Source organism: Penaeus chinensis, chromosome 5, assembly GCF_019202785.1.
Source record: "Penaeus chinensis breed Huanghai No. 1 chromosome 5, ASM1920278v2, whole genome shotgun sequence".
NCBI lineage: Eukaryota > Metazoa > Arthropoda > Malacostraca > Decapoda > Penaeidae > Penaeus > Penaeus chinensis.
In genome coordinates, this window is record NC_061823.1 from 24,985,406 (window position 1) to 25,005,096 (window position 19,691).

General features: G+C 42.0%; 2 protein-coding genes and 1 non-coding gene across 3 annotated transcripts in view; 2 read left to right on the plus strand and 1 right to left on the minus strand.

Annotated features, from left to right (window-relative positions):
* Nucleotides 1-2,427: 2,427 nt before the first annotated feature.
* On the minus strand, nt 2,428-2,499 carry Trnad-guc. Its single transcript has one exon. It is a non-coding gene; the product is annotated as a tRNA-Asp (tRNA).
* A 3,065-nt stretch (nt 2,500-5,564) lies between these two features.
* On the plus strand, nt 5,565-6,428 carry LOC125025356 (cuticle protein AM1199-like). The gene is made up of 2 exons (XM_047613318.1): nt 5,565-5,785; nt 5,915-6,428. Exons 1-2 carry the CDS (start codon nt 5,571-5,573, stop codon nt 6,150-6,152), a joined length of 453 nt encoding a protein of 150 aa, XP_047469274.1. The 5' UTR covers nt 5,565-5,570; the 3' UTR covers nt 6,153-6,428.
* Nucleotides 6,429-9,807: 3,379 nt separating this feature from the next.
* Nucleotides 9,808-19,691, plus strand: part of LOC125025554 (cuticle protein AM1239-like) — a 48,632-nt gene continuing 38,748 nt past the window's right edge. The window contains exons 1-2 of the mRNA XM_047613576.1: nt 9,808-9,852; nt 10,057-10,283. Of these exons, the coding sequence (XP_047469532.1) occupies nt 9,808-9,852; nt 10,057-10,283 (272 nt within the window). The remainder of the gene's footprint in view (nt 9,853-10,056; nt 10,284-19,691) is intronic.

Consider the following 19,691-nt stretch of genomic DNA (forward strand, 5'->3'; position numbering starts at 1 on the left):
TCGGTGTCTCATGGGGAGGAGGACACACCTATCCCTGTTGTTACACCTTACAGAATATAGTATGTGTGTGCACACAGTGTTCAGAAGGAAGGTAGCCACTGCAAGTCGATGCCAATCGCTTTCGATCTGCCGGCTAGATTCGTCCAGAAGTGCTGTCTTATTGCCCTCCGAGGAGCTGGCACTAAAAGCCTTTTCTCAAGCAATTCTATACCTTCGTGTTGTGAACAACCTCCTTGCCTTGATTTCCACAAGAACCGATTAAGCCGCCACTCAAACTAATCATGACCTACAAGACAAGTGCCATGATGGGAATAGGAGCAGCTGCCTGCTTGCTTGCTTAATTCACTCATCACAACCTGTCAACCTCTGGTAAAAGCATACATGCTATATACCTGGACACCCATCATCTGATAAGTTGATTTGACCAGCACATTTTTTTTTTTTTTTCCTATACATCACACTACTTTTTATTTATATTCACTTCACCCAGACACTGGATTGTCTCAGTCAACAACAGCTAGCTAATATAGTAAAAATAAATATACTGAATAAGTGTGTAACAGCAGTTGAGTTTAATGTATATGTTAGTAATGATGATCCTGATAATCATAACCGTTCTCAAGTTTATTTTTAAGATTACGATTTGCTGCCCCTAAACACTACACTACCAAGGCATTCGTACAAAAGTATGCACGAGTATATGCGCATGTCATAATTTGGTACTCCCTCTATGAATAATAGATAGTCAGAAATTGATTAGTCATATCACTTATTTAGAGTTCCCTGGATGCATCTTCTGGCTGATGGCTATGAATAGCGCGTCAGTTTTGTTTCGAAGAATAGCGCTTGCAAAAGTGACACAAAGGGTAAAAAAATTGTGAGGGATCTATTGTAAAGTAAACTGTTTCTACAAATATAGGATATGAAATTCGTTAACGAAATAGATACTTCATGGAACAAATAAAATATTTCCCCTGCGCTTTGAAGAGTAAGTCTCATCGTTAGTCCCTCTTACAGGGTCTGCATTCCGGCCATCATTCTCTTGGAGTGTTGGAAATCATCTGCGGCGACCGAGTCCTTCCTGTGGCTGAAAACGCGTGACCAAGAACGGCATCAACAGCTACGAACTACGTGGCAAGGTGATGATGCTCTGCAAGGTTCCGTAGGATAAGTACATTAGACATAAGCTTCCTATGATCAGTAATATGTTCATAGCTTCTAGGATATATTATATCTACGGAGCCTGTTCTAAACTCTGGACTTCTTTTCTTTTATCAGTCGTACCTTCTTGTCGAACAACTCTTCGACCAGCTTTAGCCGCCCTTGCTGCCTGTGGCCCCTGCCTTTCCCCACCCAGTCCCTGCCCACGCCCTCAGGCAGATCGAGCATCCTCGGGGATCTGCCGGACTCGTCCAGTAAAGAACACTTATCCTCTTACACAGCCATGGTCTACTTACCATATTATTATTTGTCTAAGATGGCAGTTGTTAACAAATTTATTTAGAATAATGGTAAGCTATCCCATATAACCTCAGCACATAAATCTGTCAATGTCCGACGTCACAACTTTCACTTCCAGCACCAATGCAAAAAGCAAATTCATGAGTTCAGATCCGAATTGTAATGTGATAGCCTTGAATGGCTGAAATGAAAAGGACTAGTTCACTCACTGATACGTGAAATAGCCAATATATCCCTAAAATTTTAACTATATGTGAAACATATAATCTGCAGCATATCGAAAGTGCATAATTGAAAGCGGCTGTAAATGGAAATCAGTATACACATTGCTTCCGGCTTTTGCACTTTCCTGCGTCAATAGGAAAAAAGAAGAAACGCTATATATATATACATATATATACATATAATATATTCAGTCGCGCATAATTTTTCATATAAATATTAACTGAATAGTTAATCAATCACTATCATAATTAAACCTAGGTACAAGATATGTTTTATACATATTTGCCGTTATTTTAAGAATACTCATTGGTATGGTAAGTATGTAGCCAATGCGGACACAAGCACATGCTCACAAATATACTGTATACAAGCAACACAGACATGTCTCGCTATAATGAACCTTTTATGCTGGTGGCATAGGAAGCCAGCCAGACACGGGAATAGATTAAAGTGTAATGAAACGACCACAAAGTTCTAGAAGTGTAATCACAGGAGAAGAACAGCACGAGATACAAACTGCATGCATTTCTCTTCAGAATTTTTAATGAGCACTATATTGTTTTTTTCTATATCCCGAAAGGATAAAAAAAAAAGTTTTCAGACACCCTAGTGTTTGAGAACATAAATCGTTCTTGGGAAGTCTGATTTAGTTGCTATTTTAATGAATAAAGTGCTAAAAAGTGGCCGGACGGCAGGGTGCTTATTTTTAAAGCCAACACCTGGGCGAAGGAAGCCAAAAGCCTCCCCGGCGGGGAATCGAACCCCGGTCTCCCGCGTGACAGGCGGGGATACTAACCACTATACTACCGAGGAATCGGCTACGCTTAATAACACTATGATGACCTCATCAGTGTAAGGTGGCCTCCCACAGCCTGCCATCTCTTCTTCATCTCGCCGCCAGCGCGTTCTGACAACTCGCTGCCCGGTCAATGCTTGCTGCAATCGTCCTCTTTAGATTTTTCTCAGTACATATGTTCACTTATTTCTGTTTCATTGTTCCACTTTACGTTGGTTCGTGCAAGACACTTCTGTTTGAGTTTGCCCTTTGACCTCGTCCTCTGATCTGCGATTCATTTATAGGCCAATTCTTTCTCGCTTCTTCTGTGAGCTTCATGGTTACCTGTATTATTTTTAATTATCTCCTATTTTACCTTACTTTTGTCTCTTTTTACTTTCTGTAAAAGGTTATTCTCATTTAAAAAAAAACATCTTTTTAACGTCATCTTTTATCTATTGTACCTTTTTTCTGCCAACTCCACATTAAGCATGTATTTTTTTTATTTTATCTAGTTGTGAAGATAATTTCATTCATGATTTTAGTGTCTTTCCTTAAGGTTTTTGTACAAACTTTATTTTTTACGAACGATGTTTGGCGAGGCCTATGACGTCACGACCTTTATAAATATAAGCCGCGTTGAGCAGGAAATAGATTCATTCTCCTCTATACAACGGCGTTTGCGCTCCTTCTTTGTGATTTTCCTTACTGAGCGGAAGGTGTAAAACTCGGCACGTCTAGGCATCACATCACACGAGATAAAATACAAGTTAAGTTCTGTTTTCCTGACCTTTTTTTTTTTTTTTTTTCACAGGAAATGGATATGATTCTTTATTTTTTATATTAAATATAAACCAGAGTTTTATAGATTTTACATGGTATACTAAGTTTGTGAATATTACAAGATCTTAATTTTTTTTCATTTTTTATTCGATTTAAATAATTTATTTAACATTATTATCATAGGATAATGTCGAGGTGTATATACGGAGAGTCATTTGGTTTCCATTCACGCTACCACTTCATATGAATAAACTTGACAGTGAACTCATTAGAAATAGAATAGTATTGGTTACGGAGCCACAGTTCACACCACACTAGTAGCTTGGACTAACATCCTCCTTCTCTATTTCTTCAGTCTTGCTTTCTCTATATGTGACTTTGTGCGTGTATGTGTTTGTATTTGCACGCGTGTGTTTGTATCTTCTTCCCGAGTTTCCTTATCTTCCACGATGTTGCATCCCTTCCGTTTGCATACATTTCTAATGCAATGTAACCGTTTATGAAAGATGAACAAATAGTTCCTCTTAAAGAAATGGCACTTCATTCCCCCATTGACTAGTTAAGGATTCTTCAAAGTACGGGTCGTGATCCAGTGCAAGCTCATGTTCAGTGGGTCGCTACATAATAATAATAATAACGATAATATTATTATAAAAGTAAGAGATAAGTATATAAATGATATATATACATATATACGTAAACGAATGCCATGTTGAGAGGAAGATGCGATAGAATGGATATACTGTGTCATGAAGGTAGTGTACAAAACCAAACTGGATCGGGATGAAAAGGTTTGAAGAACACTGGACTAGCTGACACTGGTGGAAGCTATTATGAAGTATTTCCTTTCAGACATAGTAGTAGGGTGTCATATGAGAGTAGCATAACACTAACAATAATGATATAAACTACATTTCGCATATAGCATGCAGAATACTAGAATTAAAGAAAATTGTAAATATAGTTAAATTCATATTTACAGATAAATAGCTAAATCTTTCCTGCTGGAACTGTCGATCTGTATATAGGTTGATCTATCTACACATAGATAGATTGATAGATTTATACATACATATATATGTGTGTGTGTGTGTTTGTGTGTGTGTGTGTGTGTGTGTGTGTGTGTGTGTGTGTGTGTGTGTGTGTGTGTGTGTGTGTGTGTTTGTGTGTGCGTGTTTGTGTGTGTGTGTGTGTATGCATATATATAAATATATATATATATATATATATATATACACATATATGTATATATATATATTTATAAATATAAACATACATTTTTAATTTACATAATATATGCATTTGTATATGCTCACATGTTATGCTTACATTTCCTCTCTTTCTCACTCTCTCTCTCTCTCAATACATATATATACATATATGTACAGTATATACATACATAAACACACACACACACACACACACTCACTCACACACACACACACACACACACACACACACACACACACACACACACACATATATATATATATATAAATATATAATATTAAGATTTATATAAACATACGCGAGTATACATAGAAGTGCATACGTGTTTCTTATATATATATATATATATATATATATATGTATATACATATATATACAAATATATATATATATATATATGTGTGTGTGTGTGTGTGTGTGTGTGTGTGTGTGTGTGTGTGTGCACGTATGTGTTTCTCTATATACATATAGATAGAGAGATAAAAAAAGATAAAGGCAATTTGAGGGGTACAGGAATAAACAGAGAGAAAGGGACAATGATTTCACATAGAAATATATGGAATTAAACCTCTGTAACTGATTTGGATAAGAAAAGTTTTGAGAGGTATTAACTTACTTAGCGATAGTATACAGTATACATATGTAGAAGCATAGAATGACGGATATTTTCATCGTTTATTTATATTCAAATACTTTTTTCGTGTCTGACTTACAGTGATATAAATAATCGTTAACCTTTAATGAAATACTTGTATAACAATTAAAGTTGCAAAATATGGCATTTGGCAACCTTGCAACCTAAAAGCACCATTAGCTGACGGGTATAAAAGGCGCGTCGGTTCTGCTGGGGAGCATGATTTTGCAGTTTGCAACAGAAACCATAATCAAAATGAAAGTTGTGAGTATTGAATCTACTGTAATATTTTTACCAGAATCGGGAATTTGTATTCACTGATGTTCATCACATTATACGGAACAATGCAACTATTTCAGCTGCATTTGACGGTAAACACAGCGAGTACCACATTGTTACTTTATAATCCATATCTGAGAGTCGATCAATGGTTCCATGTAATGCCCTCAGATCGTGTTGGCGATGTTCGTGGCCGTGGCTCTGGCTGACAGGCCGTCCTTCTCCTACGACGCCCCTGCATCCCGCCCATCCGGCCCCGTCAGACTGGTCGAAATCATCCGCGACGACCGAGTCCATCCTGCTGCTGACGGATCTTACACCTTCGACGTCGAGACCGAGGACGGCATCGTCAGGCACGAGGCTGGTGGCCCAGGAGGTGCTCAGCAAGGCTCAGTCAGGTTAGTCAGTAAAAGTTCACAACTTTTTGTGCATGGGATGTCTCACAAACGTTCTTTATCATGTAGAGTTAATGTCTGAGAGCACAAGAGCCACACGCAAAGTAATCTATTGCAATATAAAACTTTCAGCTTCACCTTCCCGGACGGCCAAGTGTTCGACCTCCAGTTCGTCGCCGACGCCAACGGTTACCAGCCTCAGTCGCCCTTCCTGCCCGTGGCTCCTGCCTTCCCCCACCCCATTCCCGCCCACGCCCTCGAGCAGATCGAGCGAGGGCGTCTTGAGCATGAAGCTCGCGCCCGCGGAGAACTGCGCGAGTCGTCCAGCCAGGGTCACTCCGCTCCCTCACAACTCTACGGCCGACCTTAGTCAATTATTTGATGAACGATTTCTCAGTCGTATTTTCATTTTCTTCTTTCATTCTTTGTGTATATCCTCTTGTTATACCAGTATAGGATGAGCGTTTGTTATTCCTTGTGATTTGTCTTATTTATTTGCGAATAAATTTGACCCTATACAACTCTCTTTCTCTGAAGTATGATTTACATATTTACATGTATCCCTTCAAAGTTGTGTTCAATTTGTCGTATAGTTATAGAATAAAGTGTTTTTGTAAATATTTGGACTTAAATGTAAATGCAGATATTCACATTTCTCTCTCTCGCGTCATATAAATACAAGAAGTATATTCATTGGTATAAAAAGGTATATATTAGAATCCAATTAGTCTAATGTATGCATTTTTGTGTGTGTATCTGTAACTGCCTAAGTTTATGGTCAGAAAAGAACAAAAGACATCCACGTGCATCCACTGGCATCAGTGGGCATTTCCAGACCCATTCTCGGCTGGCTTGACACTACAGTGACAGGAGGAATCCTCTCTTTCCCATACACCTGCTGTCTCATTGCTCCCCAGAGGTTGGCACTAAAAGGTCTCTTCTCGAGCAAGTCTGTGCTTGCGTGCTGTTGCACAACATTGTCTTGATTACCATAATAACCAGTTAATGGCGGCCACTCAAAGTAATTACGACCTCATACCTCCAGGACGAGTGCAAGGCTGGGGAATGGATGCAGCTGCTTGTCGTCCCGAGCTTGCCTTAATTGACTCATCACAAACTGAGTTCATAGACCGTCAACCTTTGGCAACTCCTCAAGCTTAAATCACTGTTCCTCTTCCAGGTATATTCGGCATATACCTTATCACCCACCTCTCAAGTTTCAGCAGATCGTTTTACTCTTTCTTTCTTGACTTTTTTTCTTCTTTTACATCGTGTATTACTTTGTAAGTCATATTTACCTCCCCCAAGTTGCTGAATTTTCTCAACAACCGGCTGATCTTGCAAAAGTAAAGGACATACTGGATATGTGTCACTCCTGTTGAGTATATATAGAAATAATGATAATACGAAGATCATGATCATAAAAGGTAGTCAAGTTTATTACTGTGAAGATTATGATTCCCTGCCACTAAACGCTACACCAGCGAGGCATTCGTGCAAAGCTAGCTTGCAATGCGTATATTAACTACTATCTCCTTAAAAAACTGATAGTCAGAAATTGACTATAATGATGAAGAATGTCGCTTATTTCATATCTAGCGTTCCCTGGATACAGCTTCTGGCTGATGGCTATGAATAGCGTGTCAGCTCTGTTTCGAAGAATTGCGCTTGCAACGCATTTGATATGAAAATTGTGTGGGATCTATTGTAAAATAAAATTGTTTTCTGCAAATGTCGGAGTAATATCCGTTAACGAAATGGTTCATTTCTCCTGTAGACGATGAAGAGAGTGAGTCATTATTCTCTCTTCCGAGGTCTGAAATCAGCCCATCATCTCCCGAAGGAGTGTCGGGAATCATCTGCGACGATCGAGTCCTTTCTGCGGTTGACATCTCTTCCTCATTCGACGTCGAAACTGAGAACGACATCAACAGGCACGATCTAGGTGGCCCCGGTGATACTCTGCAAGTTTCCGTAGGTAAGTGCATGAGGCATAAACACCATATGGTCATGGAGATATTCATGGATTCTAGGCTTCCCAACACCGGTTATATATTACATCTATGGAGCCTATTCGAAGGACTGGATTTCATTCTTCTTTTCAGTCGTACCTTCTCGATGAACAAATCTTTAACCAGTCTCAGTCTCCCTTGCATCCTGCCTCCCCCCACACAATCGAGCAAGGGCGTCTTGAAAATGAAAATCGCGCCCTTAGGATCTGCCTGAGTCGTCCACTAGGGAACACTTGCTCTCTTACACATCAATGGCCTACCTACCCCGTGATTTATTTAAGGACGTGGTTATTAATAAGTTCATTCAGAATGGTGTTACACCATCTGATAAAATCTTAAGACAAATCTATCAATGTCCGACATCACAACATCCAGCAACAATGGAAAAAGCAAATTGTATGTTTGAGCTTTTCAAAACTGCGTGAATGAAACGTAAACACTTGTTCAGTCACTGATACGAGAAATACCCAATATATCCCCGAAGTTGGAACTATAAGGGAAACATACATAGTTTAGTGGAAATCGAAGTTCATAATTGAAAGCGTCTTTAAATAGAAATCAGTATACACATTGCTTCTGTCTTTAGCAATTTCCTGCGTTATTAGGAAAAAGAAGTGTCTGTATACACAGTATATAAATAACATATCCGCTCGTAATTCTTAACACGAATATTAACTGAATAGTTAATCAATCACTATTACAATTAGTGCTTGATACATAATACCATTATATTTAGAGAATATTCATTTTTATGGTATGTAGATCATGCGGACACAAGTACATGCACACAAATACACTGTGTACACGCAGTATGTTTGTGAGTTAAGCCTCGATATAATAAACCTAATATACCAGTGAGATAGGAAACCAGCCAGATGCATGAATAAAAGCTGCATCCTGTTCAGTGTTATTAATGTTTTTCTGTACTCCGAAAGGACGAAATAAAATGCTTTCAGATACTCTAGTATTTTAGAACACTATTACTATTATTACTATTCTTAGGAAGTCCCAACCAGTTGTTATATTAAATAAAGTGCTAAAGAGTGGCCAACGCCAGAGTGCACCTGGGCGAAGGAAGCCAAAAGCCTCCCCGGCGGGGAATCGAACCCCGGTCTCTCTCTCACACATAAGTTCATACTAAACACTATACTACCGAGGAATCGGCATAGTAATGCAACACTAGCATGACCTAATTGTGTTTGTATATGCTTCCCAGGTATTTTCATCTCCCACGATCCTGCATCCCTTGCATTTGGTAGACTTATCAGCCCTCATATAATTTTACTGTTTATGAAAGATGAAACCAAAATTCTTCATGAAAAAATAGCAATCCATTCTCCCATAGATTTGTTGATGTAGGCAGAAGCCGTTGTGCACACACCCACACACACACACACTCACACACACAAATATATACATATTAATATAGATATATACATATATTCATTTCTTGATATATACATAAATGTATGTATGTATTTATGAAATAAACATGCGCGAGCACACACATAAGTTCATATGTATGTCCAGTATATATATGTGTGTGTGTGTATATATATACACACGTGTGTGCATAGACATATACATATATACAGATAGATAGACAGATTTATAAAGAGAACGAGAATATGAGGGTGGGACGAATAAACACAGAATGGGACAATCATTTCCACACAGATGTATGGAACTGATACATTTTGTAACTGATTTTTCCAGTATAGGTCGGTTTGGCTAAGAAAAGAAGTTTTCACGAGCTATTAACCCTGTTTACTTAGCGACAATATACAGTTTATATTATGTAGATGCATAGAATGGCAGATGTTTTAATCGTTTATTTATATGCTTCAAATACTTTTACGTATATGACTTACACTGATATAAATAATCTTTAACTTTTATTACGATAATTCTATAGCAATTCAGAGTTGCAAAATATGGTATTAGGCAACTTTGCAACGTGAAAGCACCATTTGGCAGACAGGTATAAAAGGCGCTTCGGTCGTGCCGTGAAGCATGATTCTGCAGTTTGCAACAGGAACCAAAATCAAAATGAAAACTGTGAGTAATGGATATTTTATAATATAGATACTTTGTATCCATTGTTCATCTCATTTCACGGAACAAAGCAAATATTTCACCTGCAGTTGACGGTAGAAACAGTGTTAAGTATTGTTTACCTTGTAATCCACATCTAAGAATCGGTCAAAAGTTTGTTTTTTTTTTTAAGAAAATCATTTTAAAAAGTCAGTGAAATCCCTTCAGATCGTGTTGGCGATGTTCGTGGCCGTGGCTCTGGCTGACAGGCCGTCTTTCTCCTACGACGCCCCTGCATCCCGCCCATCCGGCCCCGTCAGACTGGTCGAAATCATCCGCGACGATCGAATCCATCCTGCTGCTGACGGATCTTACACCTTCGACGTCGAGACCGAGGACGGCATCGTCAGGCACGAGGCTGGTGGCCCAGGAGGTGCTCAGCAAGGCTCAGTCAGGTGAGTCAGTGAAAGAGTATGTCATTTTCTACACATGGGATATTTTGTAAACATTCTTTATCATGTCGGATTAATGTCTGTCACACGGACCGTACATAGCAACCTACTGTAAAATCCTTTCAGTTTTACCTTCCCGGACGGCCAAGTGTTCGACCTCCAGTTCGTCGCCGACGCCAACGGTTACCAGCCTCAGTCGCCCTTCCTACCCGTGGCTCCTGCCGTCCCCCACCCCATTCCCGCCCACGCCCTCGAGCAGATCGTATTTCCATTTTCTTCTGTCATTCCTTGTTGTGTATATCTTCTTGTTATACCAGTATAGGATGAGCATTTGTTATTCCTTGTGATTTGTCTTATTTATTTGCGAATAAATTTTGACCCCATACAACTTTCTTTCTCTGTAATAGCATTTACATATCACATGTATTGATTCACTCAGAGTTGCGTTATATTTGTCGTATAGTTATAAAACAAAGTGTTTTGTATATATTTGGACTTAAATGGGTCGAACTATTTGTTATGAACTTATGAAGTATATTCATGATTAGTATAAACAGACGTGTACCAAAGTATGTTTTAATTAACACATGTATGTGTATATCTGTAATAATTTGTCCTGTGGCCAATTTTAAATAACCACTGGCATCAAGAGGGGCTTTCAGACTCATTCATGACCGGCTTTCCCAAACACCTGCCGCTCAGAGGTTGGCACTTAAAGATCTTTTCTCAAGCAAATCTGTGCTTGCGTGCTGTTGTACAACCTTCTTGTCTTGATTATCACAATAACCACTTAATGGCCGCCACTCAAAATAATTACGACCTCATACCTCTAGAACAAGTGCAAGGCTGGGGAATGGGTGCAGCTGCTTGCCGTCCAGAGCTTGCCTTAATTCACTTATCGCAATCTGAGTTCTTATTCCGTTAACCTTTGGCAACTGCTCAATCCTAGATCGTTGTTCCTCTTCCAGGTATAAACGGCATATAACTTATCACCCATCTTCTGTTCAGTTTATTTTACCAGATCATTTTACTTTTTCTTTCTTGACTTTTTCTTGTTTTGCATCACGTATTACTTTGAATTTATATTCCCTTCACCCTAGTTGATGATTTTTCTCAGCCTTTAACAAACACCCAATCTTACTAGACTTACTAGATATGTGTCACAGTTGAGTATGTATGGAAATAATGATAATACGAAAATCATGATCATAAAAGGTAACCAAGTTCATTATCATGAAGATTATGATTTCCCGCCACTAAACGCTACACTACCAAGGCATTTGTACAAAGCTAGCCATTTATACATAGTAGCATATGCTACTTCCTCCTTAAACAATTGATAGTCAGAAATTTATTATAATGATGATGAATATCACTTATTTCATATTTAGCGTTCCCTGGATACATCTTCTGGCTGATGACTGTGAATAAGGCATTAGTTCTGTTTCGAGGAATCTTGCATTCAAAAGCGACACATTGAATATGAGAAATGTCAGGGATTTCTTAATTATATAAATTTCTCCTGTAGGCGATGAAGAGATCTGCACTCAGCCCATTATCTGAAGGAGTATTGGAAGTCATCTGTGACGATCGAGTCCTTCCTCTGGCCGACATCTCTTCCGTTCGACGTCGAAACTGAGAATGGCATCACCAGGCACGTACTAGTTGGCCCAGGTGATGCTCTGCAAATTTCCGTAGATTGAGTAAATGACATCTAAGCATCATATGACCAGTGAGATATTCTTAGATTCTACGCTTTCCTACACCGTTATATATTACATCAACAGAGCCTATACAGTCGTGCCTTCTCGACGAACAAATCTTTAACCAGTCTGAGTTTGTGCTACCTGCCCTCCCCGACCCAATTCCCGTAGTGCATAGTTGAAAGCAGCTGTAAATGGAAATCAGTATGCACATTGTTTCTGGCTTTAGCAGCTTCTTGTATTATTAGCAAAAAGAAGAAAATATATATACTGTATATAAATTATATATACATCCACCTTTAACCCCCTAACGGGAGCTACCATGCCGAGGTTGGGGGTACACACTATTCATTATAATCTCCTGCAGGGTTGCCTGTTAAATTGCTCCTGCGTTCCCTCTGGCCCTACTTACCAAGGTTTTTATCTCCCGAGGGTGAGGATGCTCTACACTCGCCCTGCGGCTAGTCTCATAGACAACGCACTCGCCAAGGAAATAGCAAACGCGCCTGCCTTGCTTACTCTATTGTATTTTTTATATTACCAATTTTATTAGAACCTATTTACATTTGTTATGTTTACCCTGAATAAACCATGAAGAAAAACACGAACTATATGCACATGAAAAAATCCAAAAAGGGAGTTTAAAATAAGTTCTTTTAAAGTCTTTTATATATTTTCTTTATTGTTTATCTTTAGTTATTTTATCCTTCCTATAACATTCATATAGTTTTAATCACTTTTTAAACTATTAAGAAAAAGAGAGCCAACCTCGCTTAAAATTGCTCCCGCTAAAAAGTAACGAGGCACCAGGTAGGGGGTCTTGCTGTCGTTCTGGTCAGAGGAGGTCGAGGCATGAGTAATCCCGGAATGGGCACTCTCCTCACCACAGTTAAGTGTCGTGAAGTATTTCTCACTAAGGTACTGGGAGACTTTAATGTAATTTTAATCAAGTCAGTGATTTTTTAGACCGGTGCTTCAAAGATTGTAAATTTCCTGTCATTTTTACTTAATCTCATGGTATTTTACGTGTTTTGTTTTACCTAGTTTTACGTGTTTGGTCTTACCTAGTTTTACGTGATTTGTGTCTTACCTTTTATTCGCATTTTAATAAATATCAAAGGTTTTATGAACAGTTTTCCATACCCTCCTACTGTTACGAAAGACACAAGTCATAACGGACATGTTAAGGTGAATTGAATCCAAAGATATAACACTAAATCGTAAACTATCTGTGTTAGGGAAGAGATCACCCGCACACGCCTCTCCGGCTAAATACATGCATACCAGTCTTTTGCATTCTCGCACCAAACACATACACTCATAGGCACATACATACACTTGCACACAATCTCTCTGTTCCTTCCACTCTTCCTTACACTTCGCCAATCCTTCTTAAACACCTTTACAACGTTCCCATACGTCAATTACATGGTGGCAGTGTGCGCCTTTTTCATATCTAGCGGGAATGTAACATATGCAGTTGCTACAAGGTCCCAATGACCAGAGGGATAACCAGTGAGGGATAAGACAAAGTAGCTCCCAGGTACACCAAGGCCTATTACAGAGGATGGGGCACCACCCTGGTTCATTCCAAAAAGGACCAGGGAGGCTTGATCATGGCAAACACTTCCCAGTCGGTATTGCATAGGTCTCGCGAAAGCCATAACCACTGGGTGGTGACTGCGTGACTGTTGGGTGTCTTTGAGCCCCAACCTATAGCTTGATGGGTAGGGAGGGGGTGAGGAAATTAATCCTTATCTACATGTTTTCTTCAAATTTCCAAAGAACTCTCTCCCTGTGGCTGTTGGGTGTGGTTGAGCCCCAACCTGTAGCTACCCTTCATTGAACTCCATGGTGGGTGGGGATGAGGAAAGGAATTCTAATTTGTATGCTTTCTACAAATTTAAAAAGAACTGACTCTCTCCCTGATGACCTATGCAATCCCTTGGCTAATCCTTCTCGAATGTCACATGTTACTCTGGACACAAGAATGCCTGCCACAGAAACCGCCTTGGAAGATACTTCCTCTCCTCCCTCACTATGGGGACTATGGAATGAAGGAACTTCCTTGAAAAGGTGCAAAACCTCTCTTTCCTCACTGAGGTGAAACAGTTTTTGGGTGGCTGTTTCAGAGGGAAGAGGGATTCGCTTTGAAAAGGTATAGGTCTTTTCCTTTCTCACCTTTGGGTGGTTGTTTCAGAGGGATGAAGGAACCGCATGGAAAAGGTGCGAGACCTATCTTCCCTCACTGAGGTGAAGCAGCCTTTGGGTGGCTGTTTCAGAGGGCTGAGCAAAAGGACTCCAAACAATGATGTCTTGTAGGTGGAAGGGCATCCCCTCTGGTCTCTCCCCGGGGATTCACACCTACCCACGTGTTTATCATGTGTGGCAGCCTTGTGCGCTGTCGAGATGGGAGTCCTGGAGATTGAATGATGCTGTGAATGAGTACGCCCTGCAGCTAGCAACATGCCTCTTTGGTCCTTTATTCCAGCATGACAGCTGATGCTGGCCCGGTCAGGCTAATTGGCTGGTTTTCTTCGGGAGGCTATGGTCAAGCAGTCATGCCACCGTTGGCATCCGTACTGGTCAGTGAGTGCCGTTACAATGGCTATTGGCTGCGTATATCCTCTCACCACCCCTGTAGCTGTTAAACACTGGCTCTAACATTCAGCTTCTCCTTGTTGGACTCCGTGGTGGGTGGGGGCGTGAGAGGATGAAGAAGCTGTCCACTACATGGAAAATAAAACTCAAACTCCCCCACAGAAAGAGGTTAAAGTTGGCACAACAGCTGCCAAAATGGACAAGATTGAGAAACCATCAGCCATAAATATGTCTGTCCATCAAATTGTCCAGTAGATTGACTTTCGTGCTGGCCTCTCCAGGCCTGCAGCTAAGCCAGGAAGGCCTCTGAGTTCCCCTCAGACGTCCTCCCTGACCGAGATGGGAGCACAAGCTGAACCAGCCGAAACAGCTGCTGCTCCCATGACCTAACCCGAAAAGGCAGACCAAAATGACCGAGGCCGGAGACAGACTGAAGGAGAGAGTGGACCCCCAAGGCATTTCCCACAGTTTAAGGTTTCGTCTAAACCTGAAGGCTTCGACAGCTGGTCAGATCATTGGAGATGCAGAGAAAAATCTGGTTGTCAATCTGGGCTGCCAGAGACCAGGGCATGATTATTGTGCCCAAAGACCAAGCTAGCCTGAATTTCCTGCAGGAGACGAAGGACTCTCTCACTACTAAATCCCAATGATAGGCGAATCAAGATGGTGCTACTTGGCTTCTCAGTTTCGTATGATGTAGAATTGATCACATCACATCACATCCACAGGTCATGGAAGTTTCCCGAATATTGAAAGGGAAGACTCCAGCCAGGCAAGTCCTGGTAACCCTGAAAGGAGCCCCAACCAATACCCTTGATCTGGGTAACTGGGGCACCTACAACTTAAGAACGTATGTGCCTGAACCACTTCGGTGCTTTAAGTGCCAAAAACCTGGCTAGCTGTACACCAGACCTAAATGTGGCGTCTGCAGCAAGACACACACCACCGAGGTGTGCCTTAAGGCATACAAGGAAAAAGAAAGGGACACAGCCATATGTCCCAACAGGCATCATGCCTGGAGCATGGCTTGCTATGTTAGAATAGAGACGGCCCGCACGCGACAAGAGCTTGCTAAAAAGCAGCCAGACTTTGTTCCTGCTCCCCCAGGCACCTATGTCTGGTGACAGAACAAAAGAGAAAAGGCTTCCCGACCTTCTAAGAGGAAGGAATCTCCTCCCCATCCAACACTGGATATCTCCAATTAGAAGTTTCCGGCTATGCAAAAAAAAGTGCAGAAAAAGAACCACAGGAATAAAGGTTCAAAGAGTACTACTTAAACCTCCCCAAGAGATAATAATCTCCTCTTTGATGAGGATATGACTGTCCTGTTGACTGCTGTAGTCACTGCAGTAGCAACAGCCTTGGGGAGGTCGAGTAACGAGGCAGAGAAGGCAGTCATGGTCGCCCCTCCCCACTACAATACCAGGCTGAATCTGTGTAGCCAGTGCCAGAACATGCTGACCTTACCCAAAGAAAAGGATAAACACACAGACAAAGCCAAACTAACAAGTCAAAGCTACCAAAGGCTCTCCACCTCCCAGCGGACCCAGGGATAGCCTGACAAACAGTCCAAGAAAACAGATGAAAGCTCCTTCAATCAGCGAGGACTGCACAATGGAGTTGTCAGACTCCAACACCTCTCAATCCGAATATGGTGACATCTCTGATGTAACTAACACCAAGTAACATCATAACACACAACCTATGCATTCTACAGTGGAACATCAATGGCTTCTCAAGGAATGCCATCCTCCGCGCAATAGTGTGACCAAGGAGCATTGACATTGTCATGCTCCAGGAGACATTAACAAGCCTACCAAACTATAGGAGCTTAGACATCAGCCAGGTCTGTGCTGGTCTGTGCTACTGCAGCACATGACCGAGTGATCATAGGGGGAGACTTCAATGCACACCACCCCAGTCTGGCTCCCTGTAGGGCACCAAATATGGTTGGCTATCACATAGCCAATGTGCTTGAGACATTCCTTGAGATCGCTTTTCTCAATACCCAAGAGCCAACGCATGCCAGATGATGGGTCCTAGACCTCACCTTGGCCACTGAGGCTCTGGTTGAGAGAATTAGCTGGTGTGTCGATGAGACTCACAAGTGACCATTATGGCACTAACACAACTCTCATGGATGCTGGCCCAGCCCAAATGCCATAACCAAATCCAAGATGGAAAACAGACAAGGCCAACTGGCAGGCATATCAGAATGCCTTGGCCCACTGTCTGAGATGCAGTGAACCCCCACAAAGTGAAAATGTGGAAAGTGCTTGAAGCCAGACTTATCAATGCCATAAATTAAGCACCCTCACAGACCATACCTAAAACTCGGCCTGGGTTCAGGAGTCACAAAGATGCCTGGTACTTTAATCAGGAGATTAAGGAGGTCAACCACAGAGTAAACATGTGCCATAAAACAATTCCAAAGGCAAAGAACCCCTGACAACCTAGTCCTAAGGAAAACTGTCAGGGATGTCAAGGAAACTGCTAACAGAGTCAGGCAGGAAATGTGGCTGGAATGGTGTGAGTCCTTCGACCACCAAAACACTTTTACAGACCAATGGCAACAGGTCAGGCGAGCTACCAGCCGCTTACCCCTGAGGTTCACACATTATGACCCTCTATCAGCGGCAAACAGATTGGCGCAGTCTGCCAGCTGAACTGAGGGCAAGCAAGGAACGCCTACAACCAGACAGATTTGTTCATAACCGATAACTCAGATGCTATCTTTTCTCTGAAGGAACTAAGAAAAACCTACAAAAACAGTTCTCAACCAGCCCCGGGTTCTGATGGGATTTCCCACTCTACTCCAGACCTGAAAGAGGGCTACCATATTCCCATCCCAAAACCAAAGGCCCCAGGGAAGTACCAACCCCATCTCTCTCCTCAGCTGTCTGGCCAAGACTAAACCGACTCCAATGGAAAATGGGACCCCCACATGAAAACCTACATGGGTTCACAAGGGGCATGAGCACAGCACAGCATAGCCACGTTCTTAAGCACAATTAGCACTGACACATCTGTAGTAGTATTCCTATACCTGGAGAAGGCTTTTGAATTAGCAAGTCCACCTACCATTCAGGCCCTGATCCAGAAGGGAATCAAAGGAAAGCTCTTGGCTTGGATAGGAGACTATTTTAGGAACAGATTCCAAGGTCATCTATCACATCACATGCCACTAGGTGGGGTTCTCAGTCCAGCCTTATTCAAAACACTTATGTCCTGTATCCTCAACATAGACCTCCTAATGGGGTGCTAGATCATCTCCTATGCAGACGGTCTTGCAATCACCACCACTGGACCATACTGCCTAAATAAAGCCCAGCGTTGTCTGGACCTTGTACCTTCAGTGTGTTGTAGGACAGGACTAAAGGTCTCTGCAGTCAAAACAAAACCCATGGCTCTGAGATATAATGTTCAAGGCACAAGGCTGAAAATCTAGGGAATGGACTTGGAGTGGGTCCAGGACTTTCAATACCTTGTGGTAATGATTGACCGGACCCTCTCCTTCTAGATGGAAGTCCAGTACCTGGTTGACCAAACCAAAGCAAGACTGTTTGTGGACTATGCCTCTGTCGCTCTGTTTGCCACAAAGAAAAAAAAGACAAATTGGAGTTCAAAACGAAGCTGTCAGGATCATTCTGGGTGCCCTAAAGTGGACAAAGGTCCTAAACCTCCTCGTGGAGGCAAACCTTCTCCCCTTGGACGCCTAGAACAAGACAAGCTCTTTGCAAACAACTCCTGGCTGTGTAGGCTGTCCTACACAGCCAAGGTGTTGATACACTATCAGCTCAAGGAACAGCTACTTGCTAAGGGCATGGACTCCTCCCACCCTGACTTTATCGAAGCCCTGCCATGGGCACAAACCTTGATAGAGTTCTCTGTTATGAGCCTGTCAATGAGAAAGGCAGAAGCCAAGAGAGTCATTGAAGCCATCACTCCTCTGGGTTGTAGAACATACTTCATGGAAGAATGAGTCGATCCCTTGAGCCACACTGCAGGTGCCGGCTTTGCAGCATGAGATGCCACTAAATCCATGAGGGTAACAGACAACGCCCCCTCGCTACAGGCAGAGGCAGATGCAACCATGGGAGCCCTAGCCCACGCATCCCTGAGGGAAGGACACGTGGTCATACATACAGACTACTTCTGACCACTGTGCTTACTATAGTGCAGATAATTCTTGCTCAGGGAAGATTAGTCATTAATTGGGTCCCCAGCCACGTTGGCATCAGAGGGAACGAGCTTGCTGACAAACTAGCCGACATTGGCTAAAATCCCATGATCATACAAGCCATAAAAAATCCTAATCCTCCTGCAGCTTCACAGAAAGAAAATGAGATCTCCCTCTCAGCGAGATGGTACTCAGACGCCACAGATAATGAGCCACTGGCACTCTCTGAAGTAATCAAAAGAAGTACCGAAGTCATTCTTTACAGGTTCAGACTAGGTTACCACTATGCTGGCAGATAATAGAGACAATAGACCGTGAAGAGAGGTGCTGCATGCATTGTGGCAAGCCGAACGCCACCCTGGTACACTACTTACAGAATTGTGAGTACACACAATTCCTGAGACAGGCACCGCCCACAACAGCCGCCGTGTTGATAAAGAGATTATGTGGTATGCTTACATCATGGCGGCAGTAGCGGCTGTTGGCAGTCCCGCCACCACGGTAAGCACAAAATGTCAGAGAACAAAATGTGAGCCCTAAAAAGCTGACACAGGCCGGACCATATATGGAAGGCCCAGGCGAAGCTAAATCTTCGCAAATCTCAGTGTATGTATGGAACCGAGATTAGCATTCCCCAATCTTCCAGCAGACCGCAACAAAGCAGCAGCATTGGAAGGATTACCCAGACTTTAGCCGACTGAGAAGCCTAACGGCTCCCCCTGTGATCTCCCCATTAACTACAGCACCCTGCCATAACAGTGGGCACTCACACCGACGACAAGAGATAAGACACCAGTTCAAATAGTAGGCTCCATCCATCTATTACACAACCCCCCTAACGGAAGCCACCTTGCCGCGGTGGGGGGGCTTGAGGTCCCAATGAGCTGGTGAGCCGGACCAGAGGGCCACCCATACTGGAGGGGTCAC